Source organism: Struthio camelus, chromosome 23, assembly GCF_040807025.1.
Source record: "Struthio camelus isolate bStrCam1 chromosome 23, bStrCam1.hap1, whole genome shotgun sequence".
Classification (NCBI taxonomy): domain Eukaryota; kingdom Metazoa; phylum Chordata; class Aves; order Struthioniformes; family Struthionidae; genus Struthio; species Struthio camelus.
Window position 1 is genome coordinate 7,279,208 of NC_090964.1, and position 18,796 is coordinate 7,298,003.

At 45.7% G+C, this 18,796-nt stretch overlaps 1 protein-coding gene across 2 annotated transcripts in view; it reads right to left on the reverse strand.

Moving 5' to 3' along the window:
- The window catches only part of MAN1C1 (mannosidase alpha class 1C member 1), a 65,724-nt gene that overhangs the window by 10,895 nt on the left and 36,033 nt on the right, over positions 1-18,796 (reverse strand). For both annotated transcript variants that reach the window (XM_068917087.1, XM_068917088.1), the window contains exons 4-7: positions 9,517-9,632; positions 7,452-7,532; positions 4,874-4,968; positions 315-438 (exon numbers count right to left, since the gene is read on the reverse strand). In XM_068917087.1, coding sequence (XP_068773188.1) covers positions 315-438; positions 4,874-4,968; positions 7,452-7,532; positions 9,517-9,632 — 416 coding nt within the window. The remainder of the gene's footprint in view (positions 1-314; positions 439-4,873; positions 4,969-7,451; positions 7,533-9,516; positions 9,633-18,796) is intronic.

An 18,796-nucleotide genomic window follows, 5' to 3' on the forward strand; every position in this document is an offset into this window, starting at 1 on the left:
CAGCTGCCTTCTAAGGCTAGTCAGCACAATGGAAGTGTGACCAGTTGGAGGTTGCTGTGACCTTTTCACTGGACCGGCGCATAGGATGCTCTGAGGCCTGGTGACATCTGCAGCCTGCAAAGGACAGGTTTCTGCACGTGTCCCACTCTGGAAGGCTTCTCCTCTGGTGAGTTGTACTGCTAATGGGCAGAAGAGGCACTTTGCTGCAGCCATGTTGTCTGCTGTGGGCAGGCCAAAGTGCTGCTCTGCTCCAGCCCTGACCCCAGGAGTACGAAGAGATCAGTTCACCAAAAACGGAGGTGGGAAGTACTTGCCTTTTCTGCAAACACTGGGTTGCCAGAGAGCTCCGAAAGGTGCAGGAATTCTAAGTGCAAGGTACCAAACTCCGCTAAGATGCTGCTTCCAGCAGATGCCCAACCCCAACTCCAACTCATGCCACTGCAAGGAGAGAAAAGGGAGCCTTTATTACCAAGCAAACAAAGTCTGAGGTCACCCCATTACCAGAGTGCAGATCATGCCTTTGCTACATGTATGTAATGCATACCAGGTATCAACAGGGACCACATAAAGGGCATACGTAGATTGTTTAGGACTCTTTCACGCTGAACAATTCCAGTGGCATGGAACAGTAGTTTTAAAAAGGGATTGTTTAGGATAGGGCAACTACACAGATTGCACATACTGGCCTGCATGCTGGAGCTACTGTTGGAGGGTAATCCCTCCCAAGCAGATCAGCTTAGAGCAAACATTGGAAGAACACTCACAGGCTGCCCTACATAAGACAGTTTGGGATAAAACCTGCCTCTAAGCAGCCTGAGCTGAACTCTCATGTCCCAAACATCCCACAAGTCTAACAAGGCTGAAATCTCATTTTATGGAGAATCCAGAGTGTCCCTAAGCACCTCATTCCAACAAGATCTCACGCTTTTTATGCATACATGGCACTGACATCCCCAAGATGTGTTTGGTTGTTGGGGGGGGGGGGGGAAGGAATACAGTGTACAGTAACATCAATGCTTAGGGGAAATAAGCTATTGGGCAAATCTGACCAATGAAAAAGCCATGGGTAATCTGACATCTGCACATGTCAAATCTGACTCTGAAAGCACCCCACTGGTGCTCATCTCACATGTCTTGCAAGCGTTGTGGGCCAGGACAAAGCTTCAGAAGCTGGCAAAGTCTGCGTGGAGAAGCCAGTTATACAAAGTGCCTCCTGCCCCTATTTTTGACCTACTGGGATCCATTCTCAGCTTCTGTTTTTCTCCCTGTAGCCCTGCTTTTGATGTCTCACCCTGACAAATCCATGCAGAGTGCAGTGCTGAAGAGAAATCCTCCTTGGAACAAAGCAAGGAGCAGATTCTGGGGCTGAAGAGGGCATCGTTTCTCCCTTTATCCTGGAAAAATCTAACCGAAGGACATGGAAGGGCAGAGGCTTTTCCAAGCCATAACAACCTTATGCATCTCCTTCTTGGATTTGCTTTTACGTTTGACCATTTCCTTTGTGTCCCACTGCTACAGATTACAGCTCTGTGCCTCTCTCAAATCTACACGGACATGAAAAGTAACCTATATCTTTAGGCCTTGGTCTCAAAATAGCCTCTGCAGGTGCTGGCCCCGGGAAGCTTGGCAGGGCTGTTTCAGAAGTGATATGACTTTGATTTTCACGTCTCGTTATGTGGTCGATACTGATGAGGTAGCAGATTTCCCATTATGGGGGAGGGGACACTAGATGGCGCCTGAAAGCTTGCTATTTGTAGAAAAGGGTTTCTGTTGTTTACAGAAGGCTAAAACTAATGATCTTTCCGAGGGGCGGGGGGGGGGGGGGGGGGGAGGGAAAGTTTCCCTTCCATGGGATATACAGAAAACCATTTCAGGTCCAGAGCTGTTTGTTTTGCCTGCAGACAAAAAGAGCCATTAGATAAGCAATATGTTCACGCTGTTTCAAATTGCTCAGTCACTGCCAAACGTCAGCCTTCCCTGCAAACTGTCGGGAGCCTACATCACCAACCTTTCCTTTGGAAACACTGCGGGCGGCTAAAATGGTACCTCAGACAACAGCGAGTGCTCATGGCAGAAACCTCCCCATGCAGGCTGAAAGGCAGGCTCTCCGGTCTGACCAGGTGAACAGTGGTATTAATATCCCATTAGACATACGCATTAAAGCTGGTAGTAGCTGGCCCTGGGATGGGCGCACAGAGCAACCCCATGGAGCGCTCGTGCCTACCAGGAGTCAATTACTTTTTCTTTATTTACTGCACCAAAGGGACACAGTAACAAATACAATCTCCCAAACAGAAACTGCCTTCTGAGCTAGTTCAAATGAGGCGTGCTCGGAGGCAGCCAAATGAGGCTGTTTGCTGTGACAGCGGCTCTCTGGGCCACAGCAGCTGACACAGCCCTGCCGGGAACTTTGGTCCCAAACCCGCAGCAAGCCACTGCCTGCAAGGACAGTGTTATCGGGAGCCCAAGCCCTGCGGCGGGGGACAAATCACAGTGAACCCAGGGAGAGGTGGTCTGGCGGAAACAGTCTGTCTGCAACGTGCCCCTGGGTTAAAGAGCAGCCTGAAATGACCCCCTGCAGGAAAACATTTTTTCAGCATTACAGACTGGGTCTTCACATCTGCCCTGTATTCTAACATCTCAGAGGAAACTACCTGTTAAAGGACCTTGGTTTTCAAAACAAAGGAAAACGCCCAGAGCTGCCTTTGTCCCCCAAATACATGCATCTTGATTAAACGCTGACCACTGCAAGCACAGACTGAAAGTGGCTGTCTCACTTCCTCCCCTCACAGAGATCCAAAGCAGCAAAACACTGCCAAGTTCACAGGGTGGCCAGGAGAGGAGGACGAGGAAGAACGTGGAGGTGCAGAGGGTTTAGGGGAGATGTGAAGGGGGGCCAGGGCGCATCAGGAGAGAAAGCACAGCACAACACGCAGGCGGGGAGGACAGAGAAGCAGCTTGAAAAGACAATATACGGTAGGACCTGGCAGAAAACGTGCCAGTTAGACCAGCAGGACGGAAAACAGGCCTGCGTGAGATATGATACGAGGGCCTTTGTGAAAACAGAAGCCCAGGGAAGCATATCAGTGGAGGGGACACGAGAGGAAAAGGTGGTGCAAGGTGATAGGAAGAGATAAGGCCAGCTGGCTATGGGAAGAGCAAAGGGAAGGTCTTTCTACTTGTATCCCCAAAAACATCTACTCAGAATTAATGTAAAGCTTTTGTTTGCTTGAAATTTCTGAATCTCATTCTTAGTCCTCCTTCCCCCCTCCAAAATCCATCGCCAACAGAAACCCTGCACATGCTATAAAATCCCCCTGCTTCTGAGCTGATGAGGTTTCTCTGGAATTAGCACATCCTTGCAAAAGTAGAACTGGGGGACAGTTCCTTCTTGCAAAACTCTTCTGAGTTTTGGATTGGCCTTGACTTCTGTGTTAAACATCCCCTCTCTCCACATCATCTCACTCACCTCTGCTTCCACATGCATATGCTACCTCATGCTGAATAACTCCCTTCCCCTTTGGGTTTACAAACTTTGGCTGATCATCATGTTCCTGCAGTAGCCAGCTACAGAGTTAGTTCACTTTATCCTTGCTCCTAAATTAATCGACAATCCAGGCCCTTCCAGCAGTACCATGGCTCTGAAGCCAGAGCTCAAGACAGTAATATGGGCTCTGGATTTCAGGCTCTGTGTTACTTTGATTGTCTTTGCTCTTAGTCAAGGTCACCAACAAAACATTTTGGGAATGTCTAGGCAGACAGAGTCTGTTTCGATTGTCTTCACAAAGGGCAGGGGAGGGTTTGGCATTTCTGAGAAAGGTTAGTCTACTCTGAGCCTTTATCAGCCACAGAGGAAGCAGAATGTCTCTTCTGTAAAAAGAAACAACTAAAGTGGTCGTGGTGGTGCTTCAAATTTTCAGTAGGATCATGTGCAAATGAGAAAACTGAACGGTGACAGTGATATTTGAGCAACGGATCGGCCTGAGTCAAACATTTGACAGTCTTGCGCTTCACAAGGACGGGAGCCAAACAGGACGTTCGGGCTAAGAGATGAATAAAGATTTTCACAGCTGCTGCTCTGAGTGTTGAGAGAGGTGAGGATGAAAGGCTTTTGTTAACCCACGTTTCCTGCTGGCTGCGTTTCAGCCTGCATGCAGCTTTTTACCCAGGGGATTTGTTAGTAGGTATCAAAAAGAGCCAATGAACCCCTATTGGCCGGGAACACCATCTACTAGTGAGATTCAGAGACTGAGAGTCCAGCCTCCAGGTTCACATCTCTCTGCTGAGTGACCTTCAGCAAGCTATTTAACCCAGCTGCAGCATGAGAACACCACCTACCTGACATGAAACACTGCAACCCTAAGTGAAGAATACACATGTGGCTGAGTACTGCCAGCAGGGAGAAAATCAGAGGATGTGTATACTCCCCCCTTTCTAGCCGCAAACCTGTCAACCAGTCCCATCTAATCCATTTCCCAGTTCCCCAGATATGCAGCCTGGAAAAATTCACATACATCTAGTTAGGCATACTGTAAAAACACAGCGCATGCCACATGCTACGTGCAGACTACAAATAACCTTTCAAAGAAAATGACAGTGAGGAAAATGCTATTGCAGCAGGGGGCCCTGCCAAGAGGTAGAGGGAGAAACCATGGATAGCCCAAAATTAATAAAACACAGCTGGATTTAACTTGAGTCACCTGCAATCTCTGCCAAGGTACCTCTTGGTTTTTGGTTGGCAAAACAAATGACCTCGAAGAATCTGCACTAGAGGGGAGCACCTCTGAGGAACTGCTGCTGTTCCTGCTTGGGTCCTGGTCTTTTACAAACATTCAGTAATGAAATGACATGCTCATAAGGACGTGTGTCTTGCCTGCCCAGATTTATGACGCCACGTGGGATACCAGTGGGGGTGTTAAAAGCTGGCAAAAGTTTCTCTCCAAGTTCCAGAGCTTTACTCTTGAACACCTGTTAAAAGAAGAGAGGATAAATATTTGATGGGCTGCTTGCAAATACTAGTTACACTGGATTCTTTCAAATTCATTTTTTCAAGCATGGCATTAAAGAAAGATGAAATTACTGCACTACAAGAATCTGTTATTTCAGGTATGCAGCTGCCCTAGATCCACTCCTGGATGGATTTGGACCAAAAGTCACAGCAAACTTTGGTATCTATCTGAATGGCCTCTAAAAATCTACTCTAAGCCGGGCCCAAGTTTCCTGGCAAACCCTGAACCTGGATGAGAGCAGCCAGAGCTGCAGAGCTCACCGAACACCCCAAATGCCTCAGTAGCAAATTTCAGTGATCTGTTTCTGTTACTGCCCATGCACATCCAGGATAGGAGTTTGGAATTCAGTCACTGTCAAGGCTGGGAAAAACAGGGGGGCTACAGTTCAGTGAGGTTTGTGGGACCTTTCCTCAGCTGTTGTTCTTACACTCACTGACCTCATAAGGCCCACTGAACCTCCACCCAAGGGTAAGCTCAAAATTTTAGACTGCACCAACCCTGTCCTGCATGATCTGCTCTTGAAACCAAGGACCTCTCAGGATCAGCAAGTGAAGCTCAATGCAGGGCTTCACTATCACAGCCCCAATTTCCTGTTCCCTGCAGATCTCAGCTGTCCAAATGACTGATTAAAGGTCAAGGAACTAGCACATCCCCTTTGACCAGCTGAACAAGAAAAGAGCTCCTGCAGTCAAAGGCCTCCCCTTCAAATCTCATTGCCCACTACAAATGCTGGCAGTAGCTTTGCTCACTGCCTTGTCTCTCCGGTTTGATATGAACTGATCCAAGGAGTACCCTTTGGGGGACAAATGCTTCTCTTTTCCTAATGTGGCAGAGGACACAGCATTGTGAAATGGCTCAATTAAAATCAAAGGAAATTTTTCTAGGGGCAAACATTGTCAGATTGACGACATGAGTTTGTCCAGCTGGTATTACCTCCTATTGCAAAAAACATGATTTCCAATGAACAATCTTTTACTTGCAGTCTTTCCCAGGAAGGTTTCATGTCTAAGCTGCTCCTTTTCCATTTTTAATGCCTCAGTTTTGGGCTTTCAAATCAAATTATAGCTTATGGTGGCTTGCAGCACAAAGCTACCATACACAATTATTTTGGGACAAACTGATACAAGCACTAATCTTTGCTCCAGAGATTAGTCCTGATCAAGGGAAGCCTGTAAGTGACTTATGAGATAAAGCACAAGCCTTTTACCTCTAGCCCCCCTATACAGCCCAAGCTGTCACAGTAGTTCTGAGAAAGCAGGAATTTATTGCTCTAAAAATACACACTGAGGAAACATGAGCTCTCCTGTGGGCTTGCGGGCCTTTGATACACTCGCAAGGAGGTGGGTTTGATTCAGAAAGGGAAGCCAAGAGACAGGGCCTCAATTCTTTCATTTCAGCCTGGTGACACTGAGTGGGTATATGACAGGCACTGTCCTGGCTGCTGCATCACTGCTGACTACACTTCAAAGGGTCACTACTGAAGCTTTATGGCTTAATATGGTTTCTTTTTAGTCTGCTGATGTGAAGCCCACCGAAGTTCTGACTGAGACAGGCCCTGAGTTGGGACACTAAGTCTTTGAGAGTTTTCCCTGGAGGGAAATCACAGAGGGAACTCATTCCTAGAACTCATTGAAAATGCAACCTTAGTAATGGAGCTGCTCCTGTGAGTCTACGGATCAATGGTACCACTACGCAATGATGAGCCATCCCATCCTATTATGGCAGACAGCACCCAGCCATGGTCGGTGGGAGCTGACCTCTCATTTAAGAGCAAATCTTACAGTTCCTTCACCCACGAAACTCCCCCGAAATTCAGAATTTCTGCTTGCCTAAGATTTCTAGGGCAGAGGAATAATCTCTTCATCTCTCTATAGCCAGCTTTAAAATTTCAGTCCAGTCATATTATGAAACAGATTACGGCATTAAGTCCCAACCTCTGCTTGGCTGGAGAGAAAGGAGTGCCCCTGTCCCCCAGGGCACTTCACCTTATAGGCTACTGCTACAGAAAGACTGTCCAGGCAGAGTTTGGAGCACTTGTCACTAACCAGTTGCTGCCCCTTAGTCCAGGGGCAGAGTCTGGAACTGTGTTTCATGAAATATTGCCTATGTTTAGGGTACATGGTAACCACAAAGTAGCAAGTACCAAGACAAAGATCACTGCAAATGGCATTTCACTGGGGAGCAATGTATTCAACTGAAAATGTGTCTTGCTAGAATTGCCCACTGGAGAAAAGATCTCTGCTGATGAGCCATGCACGGTGTGTCAAGGTAATTATGTGAGACTTAATTAAAAGAACATAAGTGGCATTTCGATATTCATAAAAACGACAGGTTTAGCCTGCTGTTGTGGAGAGATTATCTGATGCTCAGTGAAAAGCTGCTGGAGAACCCTTTCAATTCATTATTGGTGACTGAGAGACACACAGGGCTGCTGAAACAAACCTCTTCTCCAGTTAAGTAGTATGCGGCCAACAGTCCTCCAATATAGCGGATGTTCACCTCAAACAAGGATGCTTCTCCGTTCTGAAAATACATAATGATATTCTTGACTGCAAAGTCTGCACACACAAATAGGAGCTAAGAGGAATGGCTTGTAGGCAGACACTTAAGTCTTCCAGTCCTCACCTACAGCCTAACACAGCTTTTCATCTGATATCTCAAAGCACTTTATTTGCTCTACAGCAATAGCTGGAGCCTGGAGGGAAGAGAAATCCCCCAACTGCCCATTTATCACCAGCTGACAAGAAGTCTTGGAAGATGTTTTCTGCCATTCAAGGACTCCCCTCAGCTTGCAGGCTCAGAGAATATCACAGCCTAAGGGGCACCTGTCATGGGTATGTTTACAGAGAGACAAACTGAGTGATGTCCATGTGCCCCACCACCAGAGACAGCAGACACAGATGGATACGGTTCACTGAATCGCTCAAGCACCCATTCACCTGGAACAAGTTCTGCTCTAGCTACTCAGCTGGTGATCAGCAAATGTCAAAACAATTGCATTCAAAATGTGCTTTTACCAAAAACAAAAGTTTCTGGCTGGTGAATCTGCATGACAAATGATTCCTGCCCTCACGCAAAAGCATAAAGCCACAGACCAGGAAGGCCTTCTGCTGACACAGCGCTTTCAGCAAGTAGGGCAAAGGGAAGGGGCACTTTAACCTCCACACTAGTCTGTCCTTTCCAAATAATCTTCAGGTTACAAATCAGAGTAAGTCTCTTCTCCAGGTGGAGACTGAAATGGCATGAGATAGAGCAGCACACCCAGAGTTTGTGGGTCTTAGAGTCCCTGTCTCACTGTTACGGACTATCAGAGATCCTTCTATACAGCCAATTTTTAATTAATTTCCCTCTTGCTCTCCCTCTGCTGTGCCTTCTGACTCCACCGATTAATCCATAGCATTCATTCTTGTCTTTGCAGATCAATCTATTCTGCAGGCCACGATTAAAAGCTTTTATGAAATCCAGAAAAATTATCTCCCAGTTGATTTTGTCCCTTGTTTATCGATTCAGTGAAGTACTGAGAGCATTCACCAGATTTATCAGATGTGGTCTTCCTTTTATGAATATATGAATGCCAGTCGTGCCCTCGCAAATGATGCTTTTCTATAAAAGGCAGCTGCATGCATTGTTCCCATGGGGAGATCCATTTTTCACAACAGACAACTAAGCTGGCATTAAAAAAACAAAAGTTTCAGCGGCACTCAGCTTTTAACATTCTCCCTATGCCACTGATGCAATCCCATCCACTCTCCCACAAAAAGCACAGAGCTGGCTTGGACACTAGTAGTCAGAGCAATAGCAAGGGGCCCCAGCCACAGAGTGGGATGAGGGACAGCAGCCTTCAATAGCACTGCAAGGCAGGGGTTCTGCCCAGGGCCCCAGCAAATATGACACTAGCTCTAAGAAAATGTCACTAGAAGACTTTCGAAGGGCTAGCCCTGCTCACTCTGCAAGCCATTTTCAAAAATGACGCTCTTCCACCCAAATCTGAACTCAGTATGTTCCCCCACTTTGCTGCCAAGGTACCACACTCCCAGTGCAGAAGACCCAGCAAGATGAGTAGCATTTTAAACCATAATCTATAGCGTGTAGAAAGACGACTTGTCTTGTCACACGCAGATATTTAACTGATATGAAGCAGAATTTGATCTTTGATGAACAAAACTTTCTTGGAGTATCTAATAATGAGAGTTGTTTTTAAAACCCAGATTAAAACACAAAAAGCATTTAAACATTGAACCACGTTTTCAGTCAGACGCTGCAAGTCTGATCTGGGGACCCCTGGCTGGAACCCTTCGCCATGTATAAGCAAAAGATGGGCTGAACCTCAATAGTCCCTTTAGCCTTAAGAAGGGGGGGGGGAAGCGAGTTGAGTCATTTCTTCCCTCGCAGACTTCATAATTCCCCTCCTCAAGTGATTCTAAGAGAAGAGCCTGTGATCAGAACTGGCTGAACACAGAGGGAGCATTTCTGTGACCCAGGCAGGCATTCCCAGCAACTGACTCACCACATTCAAGTCAAAGCTCTTCTCCACCCACTTCTTTGCTTCTTGGAATTCCTCCTCAAGTTCCATGATGTACAGAGTGTCTAAGGCATCCACCACCGTAGCTCCTCGAAGGCCTCCTGCATTGCAAAGATAACAACATGATGAAGCCTCATTCATGCCTTCTCTTCTAGCTCTAAGCCACTCTGTGTTATTTTCATTTGTCCCATTCCACTCTGGAGTGAATGGGACAGGCAGCAGCTTCCAGCCTCAATGCTGGAGATGTCTGGATGGGATCCAGCAAGAGGATCCTGGCCACAGTCTAGGCCAAGATCTTCTAACGAGACTAGTGTGCTCAGCTTTAGAGAGGCCCAATTTTCAAAGGCCTGATGCTGTTTTGAAAAAACACCCCCATGGAACAGCTCAAGGTCCACACTTTAAATCACTAGTCATGACTGCAAACCTTGGCCTTGTTTTCCAGTTCTTGCCTTGGCCAAAGTCGTTAAGGAGATTCCAGCCCTAATCTTTGTTCAGCTGCAAACCTAAACTCAGTCTCTCTCTCTAAGCCGGTTACAAGCATAGCCTTCTTCTAAGTGATGGCAGAGAATCATGTTTTTATTGTGCAAGAGCATTCAAGACAGGAGGCTGATCATTCTGTCCTGATGCAGTGTTTGTTATCTGGGGCACAAAGTAATTTTGTGCCATGTCATGACTCAGGGTTTCCCATTACCAACATACACGCAAAACACAGCATCAGTTAGATCAGAAACTAGTTTCAATAAATCTTGAAAACAGGGAGAGGGTGATTTTGGAGACAGCTCCCTTGCTTTGGCCAACAGAACAAATGGGCCCCGTGAGCATGCTCACCGTTCTCCAGCAGATGGCAATGGGACACATGCATACTAAGCAAATGCCAACTAAGTACTAGGATCTACCACATCATCCATGTTAAAGAAAAAAAAAAAAAAAGGCAAGCCAAAAGTATGCCAGGCTTTTTCTCAAGCAAATGGACTGTAGGAAAGCTGCCAATAAGACAGAATGACATGGCATGCCATGCTAGGATGAGAAAGCGATACATGGTGTGTAGACAGACAATCTCGTAGCAGTTGATATTAAATGAAACTAGAACTGCAAACGATGTTAACTACCCTGCTTTTGGAACATTGCAGTGCTGGAGTTTATTTCTGTTATGGTTCCCTAAAAGTATTCCTAGCACTGGAAGGCGAGGGGTATATCTCAACTCGATACCCTCTGGGTTTTAATTACCAAGGCCATCACTTTCCTGGGTAACTCAGTAAATACAGAGCCTCACTCAGAGGATTCCAGTTTGGACAGACAGAAACTTCACCATCATCTTTCTGCACACGTAAAGCAGTGGGGACTTAGGCGCGAAATTGCCATTACATCGCCATCAGCCACTTTCCTACCCACTCCCTGACACTCGGATCTCATGGAGTTCCTGGCAGCAAAGATGCTTGGGTGAGGCTCAGGTTTTGCTTCTGCAGATGCAGAAGCTGCTTGTACCAGCTCTGTCCATATTATCTCCCTTTCCAGTGCAATCAGAGACTCACGCACACTGCTTACGCCCAGAGGCTTCCTGAAATGTCTATCTATTTGGCTCAAGTCAGTTCCTTCTTCTCACTGACCGACTTTGAAACACCACCTCAAATTTCCCCAGCTTTCCCACGTTCAGATTGGGATGCCACTTTTAAAGCTTTCAATGTTACTTCATTTCTAGTTCTATTTGAGAGAGGAAAGCCAGAGGGAAAAGGAAAGCAAAGGTGAGTCATCTGCCAACCTTATGACCTTGGTCTTTTCTTATTAAGAAAAAAAAAGCAGCTGCCTCTGCTGTACACCATTTCCCTTCCCCAAAGGGCAAGGGCTCAGATCCACCGATTTTGTGCAGGGCTCATTTATGCTTTCAACATTCTTCTCCCATAAAAAAGGCATCCTGCCTTATTTTGTTGATGTTACAAGATTGCAGTTTTGACACTTTTCAGCCAGTCAGCACATCATCGCTTTAATAAAAGCCCAACCAAGACTTTACTGCTCAGCTACAGATTGCTAGTTTCCGGATGCTGTCTGCATCAAAAACAGGGGCTGTGGAAAAGGGAAGAAGGCAGTGCAGACAGCCTCTAGAAATTCATTTATTCTCATAACTCCAGTTAGGTGATCATTTCCTGAGTCTATCTCTAGAAGTGCAAAAGATGGAGTCAAATAGCCACTAGATCAACCAGCGGGATCTAAAAAACAACACTGAGCCAATGCTTTTGTGGCATGCTTTCCAGAAGCAGTGACCACGAAATCAACATCATCCCAGTCAGAGCTGTTTTTATCAACCGTAATCGTTCTTCAATATTAACGATTATGTGATTTTTATGCACTTTCCTATTAGCGAGGAGAAACACATCAGCTCTGAGCAACACGGAGGCAGGCAAAGCATTCTAAAAAAGAAGAAAGGACAGTGCTGCCTGAGGCACAGCCCATTACTGTGATATTCTGAGAGTCACACTAATGGATTTGATTTAATTTGATGATATAATCCACAAAGCCTTTCATAATCTGCAGAGAGACAATGAAAAAAAGTTGGATTTGCTCAGACTAAGCTGAGACAAAGAGACAATGAAGTTACAGTTCTCTGAGATGATTAATTGAAATGAAAAATATTGCCTGAATTTACAGAGCCTTTAATGCTTTTAACAAGTAGCGCCTTTAAATACATGAAATGCATCAGGGGAGTAGGAACATGCTTGGATCTTCATTACAGCATAGCTTGGAGTTGCTTCGCTTTCCTCCCCTGTATTTGACAAAGCGGAGGGCAAACTTTGCTTCCCTACTGGTCTGCCTTTGTGTCATTTTAAGCATTTGTTTTAAATATTCCCCTAAACACTTGCATATCTGAAGAACCACAGGCTGTTTTGTACAAGGGTCTTGTCAATGTTTCTTTTCTTCTGTGCCAGCTTTGAAGCAACTGCAAAACACATGGCTGACTTTTTTCCTAGAGCTAACAAAGTATATCTCAATACCAAGAGGTACCCTGTCAGCTTCAGCTGCCTCACGAGAACGATAAAAAAGAATCTCCCTCCTCTCCACAAACGCAGAGAGCACGCCACGCAGCAAGACTTTGCTGCTCTGTCTCTGTGACATGCCAGGCCAGAAAGGGCACCTGAGGAGGACCCAGACCCTCCTGTGCACAGCGGCACATTACTTCTTCACTGCAGGAGAATATTCATTCCTTTCAGGTGCCTGCTTGGACTTTGCTTCATCAGATCATGACAGGGCTTGTGACACAGTGTCCAATGGCTATGATTATGCTCAGCTGTCAGAAGACAGCACTATACATAGCCTAGCATGTTTATTACAATATATATGCACCCATTTACAAAGGTGGTGATATTTGCTTGACATAGTGTATTTTGAGAGATGTTAAAAAATAATCACCTTTCCCAATCTACACATTATAATGCAAAGAATATAATCAAAGGGGAAGCAGCTTCAAACGGAAAAGAAATCAAAACCCAGCCTGTCACTTTTGACTCTTGCTGACACTCCCTTCTCTAAATTACTGGATTCAGCCTAATTGTACTCTCTCTCTGATGGAGTTTTGAAGTAGAAACCAAGAAACCCTCTAAAGAAACCTCTCTGAAAATGCCCAGAACTGGTAGCTATGACTTTTAAGCAAGACTCCGTGCCTGAACTTCTGCCCGTCTCCACAAATCTTAGGCCCTGTGTAGAAAAAGTACCCACAATCCTGCTGCAAAACTGCCTTGGAGCGGAGATACACCACGCTTCGGAGAGGCAAAGTCTCTTAGCTGATGGCCAAAAGGGAAGCTACTTGTACTGGACTCAGCTCTGGGACCCACACCAGCTCCCTACACTGCCCAGCGAGAGCACACGGCCATTCTGAATGGGAAAGAGGAACCCCTGCACTGGGACCAGAGCATTTCTAATCAAAGGACTACATGGCAACTCTTGTGATAGCAAGTAGTAAGGCCTCTGTGTGGAGTTTCATTTGTGAGCCAGTAATAGTAGGCTCATGGTAGCAACACAAAGATTCATCTCTTCAGCTCCTTGAGCCAAAGGAGACCCCGTACCACCCTGTTCCACGCTGCAAGTATATTTATTCTTTTGTGAAGGAGAAGAATGGAGACATCCATGGAGGCAACAAGGCTGCTCTGTTCCTACTTCACCCACCCAGAGGGATGATCATCTGTCCGCTCGCTTGTGCACGCTGCCACAGAAATCACTAACAAACGTTACATTAATTAACATAATGCTTGTGAAAGGTGCTGAATGGACTGCTCCGCAGAGAGGCGAAGGCATTGTACAAACACCGTGCCTATGGAGAGCAAACCCTTGCAGCCTCACTGAGAACGTGCCTTAATGCCAGTCTGGAGGGAACAGGACCATTCAAGCTATACCGTCTTAGAGGGGCCTTCATGGGAACTAACGGCAGTTCCATCTCTATAAAAAACACAGATAAAGCCAGTAACAGTCCGTGCTAGTTTGGGGGAAATCAGCTGAATAGATTGTCTCATTCACCTCTCTTTCTCTTGTCTCTTACTCCAACTTGTTCCTGATGCCTGCTAGCTCATGTGTTCATTAATACGACCCACAGCAAGACTTTTAATGAGCCTTTAGCAATGCGTTTTGTCTTTAGGAGGCTTAAGTGTGTTCATGGGACCAGACGGGGAACGCTTTGGAAGATGTATGTCAATCTCAACAACCAAAAAAACTAACAATTAAAAAAGCCTGCCATGCTACTGCAGTTCTGGCTGGGTTGCTGGGTGCAGCCAGCACTTTGGACCCACCAGCTGACAGAGGAGGGAGAACAGTCTCTGAACACATCAAGCAAAGGGCAGGAGAGAAGAGCTGGCACTGCAGCCTGGGGCTCCTTTAACCTCAATGAAGAGATCTGTATCAATTAGAGATGAGTCCACAGACTATGGCCAAGAAGCAGCAGATGTGTGGTCCCAATCACAAGCTGAATGAGGATGGTAAAGGGTTCTGGCTACTGGGGAACCTACAGGCAATGGATGGGGCCCCTTGGCACATGCACAAGCTTCACCCCTTTGCACGTCCCACCACCCTGCTCTCCTTCAGGGTCCCAGTGAGCCAGTGCAGAGGAAAAATGCTATCACAACAGCTTTCTTCTCAACATACAGTTTAAAGGGAGGCCATGAAGGCTGATCAAAGGTGGAGAATATCTATGCTACCACCTGCCAGACATGCAAGGGCTAATGAAGGCTTGAAAAGCGCTGCAAAGCATCAAGCAGGGACTAAGTATAAGTGTGGTAACAATCACAACTGCTGCTGCATCTGTGAACTTCCTTTTAGCTACCCATTATCTGCAAATCAAACCCACCAATTTAGGCAGAAACAGGCCAATCAAACATACCAGCTTCAGATACACAACACAAACCTCACATTTGATCATTAATAAGCGTTTACATCTGACTTGCTGAAGCTTTCATAAGCCACCAATTCCACTTGTGAAATTCAACTGAAGCCAACCCAACCTGCACGTGCTCAGGTTTACAGCCAAGGCTTGCCTGGGAATAACAGGGGACTGCCACAGGTCGTATTGGGCTATAACGTTGGTCCAGGCATCGCTCACACTGCACAGTTGAGCATCCTCATTAGAAAGGGCCCAGAGGACAGTACCGCAGTTTTCAAGAAAACGATCTACTGAACAAAAGACAAAGTCTTTACACTAAAGAATTGTCTTCTATCTGGAGATTGTGATATTATCCCAGGTTTAGTTCTCCTTCAGTCCCTGTGAGAGCCACACAGAACAGAGGACAGTCACATCAAAGAAAGCCACAACTTTTCATATGGTTTCTTGCAGCCAAGGTCAAAACCTTCAGCTTGAAAGAGCCTCTGCTTCCACCCTCTGCATCCTGCAGCCAGACAATAGCAAGATGAAATGCAGAGTACTGGGTGGATTTCTCTTAACAGCAACTACCTGACTGAGGAGTGAGCAGGGACTGAAGGAAAGGACAAAAATAAAGACAAGAAGGGGAAGAGGGACAGAGTAAGACTGTGAAAAATAGAAAAAAAGAAACTGCAGAGCACTTGCAAGAGCATCCAGGATATTTTCAGTGCGTTCCCTTGGCACCAGAAAACAGATTGTGGTTTTCACTGTGCTCAGAAAATGGTTTGTCTTTCCCTGCTCTGCCCCTGCTATATCAGTTCAAACTGTTAAAGTGTTGCCCATAACTGAGGCAATCTATCAATTTTCCAGGCCTTGGAGTCCGAGCCTCACGCCACCTTTTCAGCCTATCCAGCTGCCAATCAAATAAAGCCCCAGTGGGAAATTCCCTCCCGTGGGAAAAGGGGCTGGGGTCTGGCAGGCTGCTCTAACAAGGCATCAGTGACTCACTGACACGAGAAGAGACAATGGTTAGGCAACAGAGTGACTCACTGGTAACAAAGCACGTTTCATTTACCTTCATCCTACCTCGGAGGGTTTATATTAAGCAAAATAGCATGCCCAGAAGAGAAAGGGCCCTTATTACATTTCAGGACCTTTCTCCAGAATCTCAAACGCTCTCCATACTAGCTCATGATGAAGATGAATCAAGCCCTCTTCCTTCCTTCCTTCTAGCTTTTCCAGCTCCATCCCTACAAAGTCTGACTGGCTCTCCTACCTAATGGATATCATCAGGCTGCAGGAAGGAATTTTGGTGAAAATTAAATACATCCTCTGAGTGAGGTATTTAGGGCCTGGGAATCTACTTGTTCAAGTCCATTTGCTACCGGACTTAGCACACAGACCCACACCTGCTTCTCCTAATGGCTAAACAAGTGTCCTAACCGCAGGATACATACTCAGCCTCCATAGCTCAGCAAATGTTTGATTTTCTAGGCAAAGTGGAACAGCTGTGATGGGAGGGACAGAGAGTCTCCTTCCCTCACTCCCCTCTTCCCAAAATAGACAATTTGGAGTATCATAGTCCAGATATGAGACTTGAAGGGCTCCCAGCTGCAAGTCTGTCCCTTGAGAGTCTTTAGAAAAGCTCTAAAAGTGATGCCTCAGCAAATGCATAGCCAAGAGTGGGGTCTTTAATAGTCTTCTTCCTCAGGAAGGAGAAATAGCTTCTAACTCCCAGAGCCACCCGGTGTCTGGGGATCCGGTAAGCATGACGCCTGGCCGGTGTCTGATCCCACACACTGCTGCCCTGCTGCAAAGACAAAATGGCTCATGTATCACACACAACAAGATAGACTCCCTGTCTCAACTCTAACCAGTTTTGCTAAGTGCAAGGAATAATGATGAATTCAATGTGTGCCTAGATGCACTACCTTTGCAATGCTGAAAAAGGGGAAAGGATCCCCAAGGAGCAGGGGATAGAAGTGTCCTCATCAGCTTTTCAACACTACCTTTCTCATGTCAGTGTTTAGCTTGACTGAAACAGTTGTCTTCTATGCCATCTTAGAGAGCTAGGTACCCCTGCTGTCACCATTACACTGCTGTAATGAACCATCTGGCAGGCACAGGCATGGAAGTCCAAACTAACCTCACCAACCCACCCCCACTCGGCAGGTAGTGCCAAGGCACCAGACCAAGTAAAGAGCTTCAGGAATATCATCTCAAATGTCGGGGAGACTAGACCCAGGGGGCCTAGCCCAGCCACCTGGCCAACAATCCTTTATGAAGTTTCTCAGTGAACAGAAATTGAATCTTTCATTTTCAACAAAGTCACTTAAAAAATCTGTACAGTAATCCATTGTGCCAATGCTTAAAGTGAACAGCGTAAGTCATTAGGAAGCTATCATACTTAATCTTGCATATGGCAGGACTGTTTAAATGCCACAGAACAAAGAGTTTCAAATAGCTTTTTGCTAACTTTAATAACCAAGTTTACAACTGAAAAGCAAGAGTGAAAGGGGGAGGAATTTAGATCAGAGCAATGTAAACCTAGATCAAAAATGAAAGGTCTTGACTCCCACTGTTCTTATGTCAAATCATATTTGTCAAAACAAAAATTAGTGCTGAAATCTTGTTTGGAATAAAAATTAGGATGCAGTTTCTACGAAACACGATGAATTTTTCAACTCTTCAGGCACAAAAGACCCTAGTCGTTACTGGTTATTTATCTTCACGTCTTGGGGTGCTGCAGGTTGCAAAGGGCAAAATAAGAGCTGAAAACACTAAGATCCCTTCTTATGGTTATGCTGGTATTGAAGGCTTCAAAAGATTGAACCGGCTTTGATTAAAATCAGTGCCTTATTAAAACAGGAGTTTGGAAAAAAAAAAAAATCTGAGTTCTGTTTTTTTCTTCTTTTTGGTTCTTTTCCTCATTGATGCTGCTTGGAGACCAGACTGAACTTTTGACATTTATCTAGAGATTTGTGAAAGCAGTCTGGGAGCTGAGATCACGTCACCAGACAGCTTCTAGGTGGTGGCACATTGCAGAATTCTTGGGGAAATCTTCACAGAGGCTTTTACAGAGCTCAAGATTATCTTGGCAGCTAAGTAAACTGTGAAGATCACTGCATAATTTCTTGAAAAATCTTGAAAAATTACCCCGCCCTCCTTGTGGAGTGCTCTGGGTCAGGCAGAACAAGTGGCTGGGAGCCAGGAACTCTGGAGATACAATCTGGATTTAGACCAAGACTCCCCACCTACTCTGGGCCTCAGTTTCTTCTGCCAGCAAAAGAGCAGGAGGCATTTTCCCCCAAATTTATAAAGAAAGAGTTTAAATAAACATAACATGCTGATTAGAGGGGAGAAAAAAAAAAAGATTTAAAAATCCATATATGGAGAAAGTGATATCGTATGTTGACCAAAGTTTTAGCCTGTTCTATGCAGTACCAGTTACAGCAGCACAAGAGACGAGTCAATAGACAGCAAAGCACAGGCTATCCCTCTGACACTAAGCGGTCCCTTGTGTACTGGCCTGTTCCCTAATCAATCGCTCTCTCGCCATCTCCGCTGATCACGTCAGCACTTCCACAACAATCTGACCTGACGTTTCTGTCTCAGCCCTTCCTAAGGATCTTGCATTAGCCGTTCATCTTCCCTCTAGAATGGCAGCACTGGCCACATGAAAACACTCCTGTCATTTTAAGTTTTAATTTTTCCTACCACAATGGCCATCCAGCACGGAATCTTCCCTCAGCTATCACTACTGGAAGTGTGGAACTCTGGAATTCCAGAGTTGATTCTCAGGAGGAAGGAAGACAATCCCCACATCTGCTCACATTACAAGTAGGATCCAGTCAGTTGTCAGTGATCTCTAGGACAGCACTGGTGCTATTCATTCAGCTGACATAAATTAAAACAGGAGAGCCAAATAAA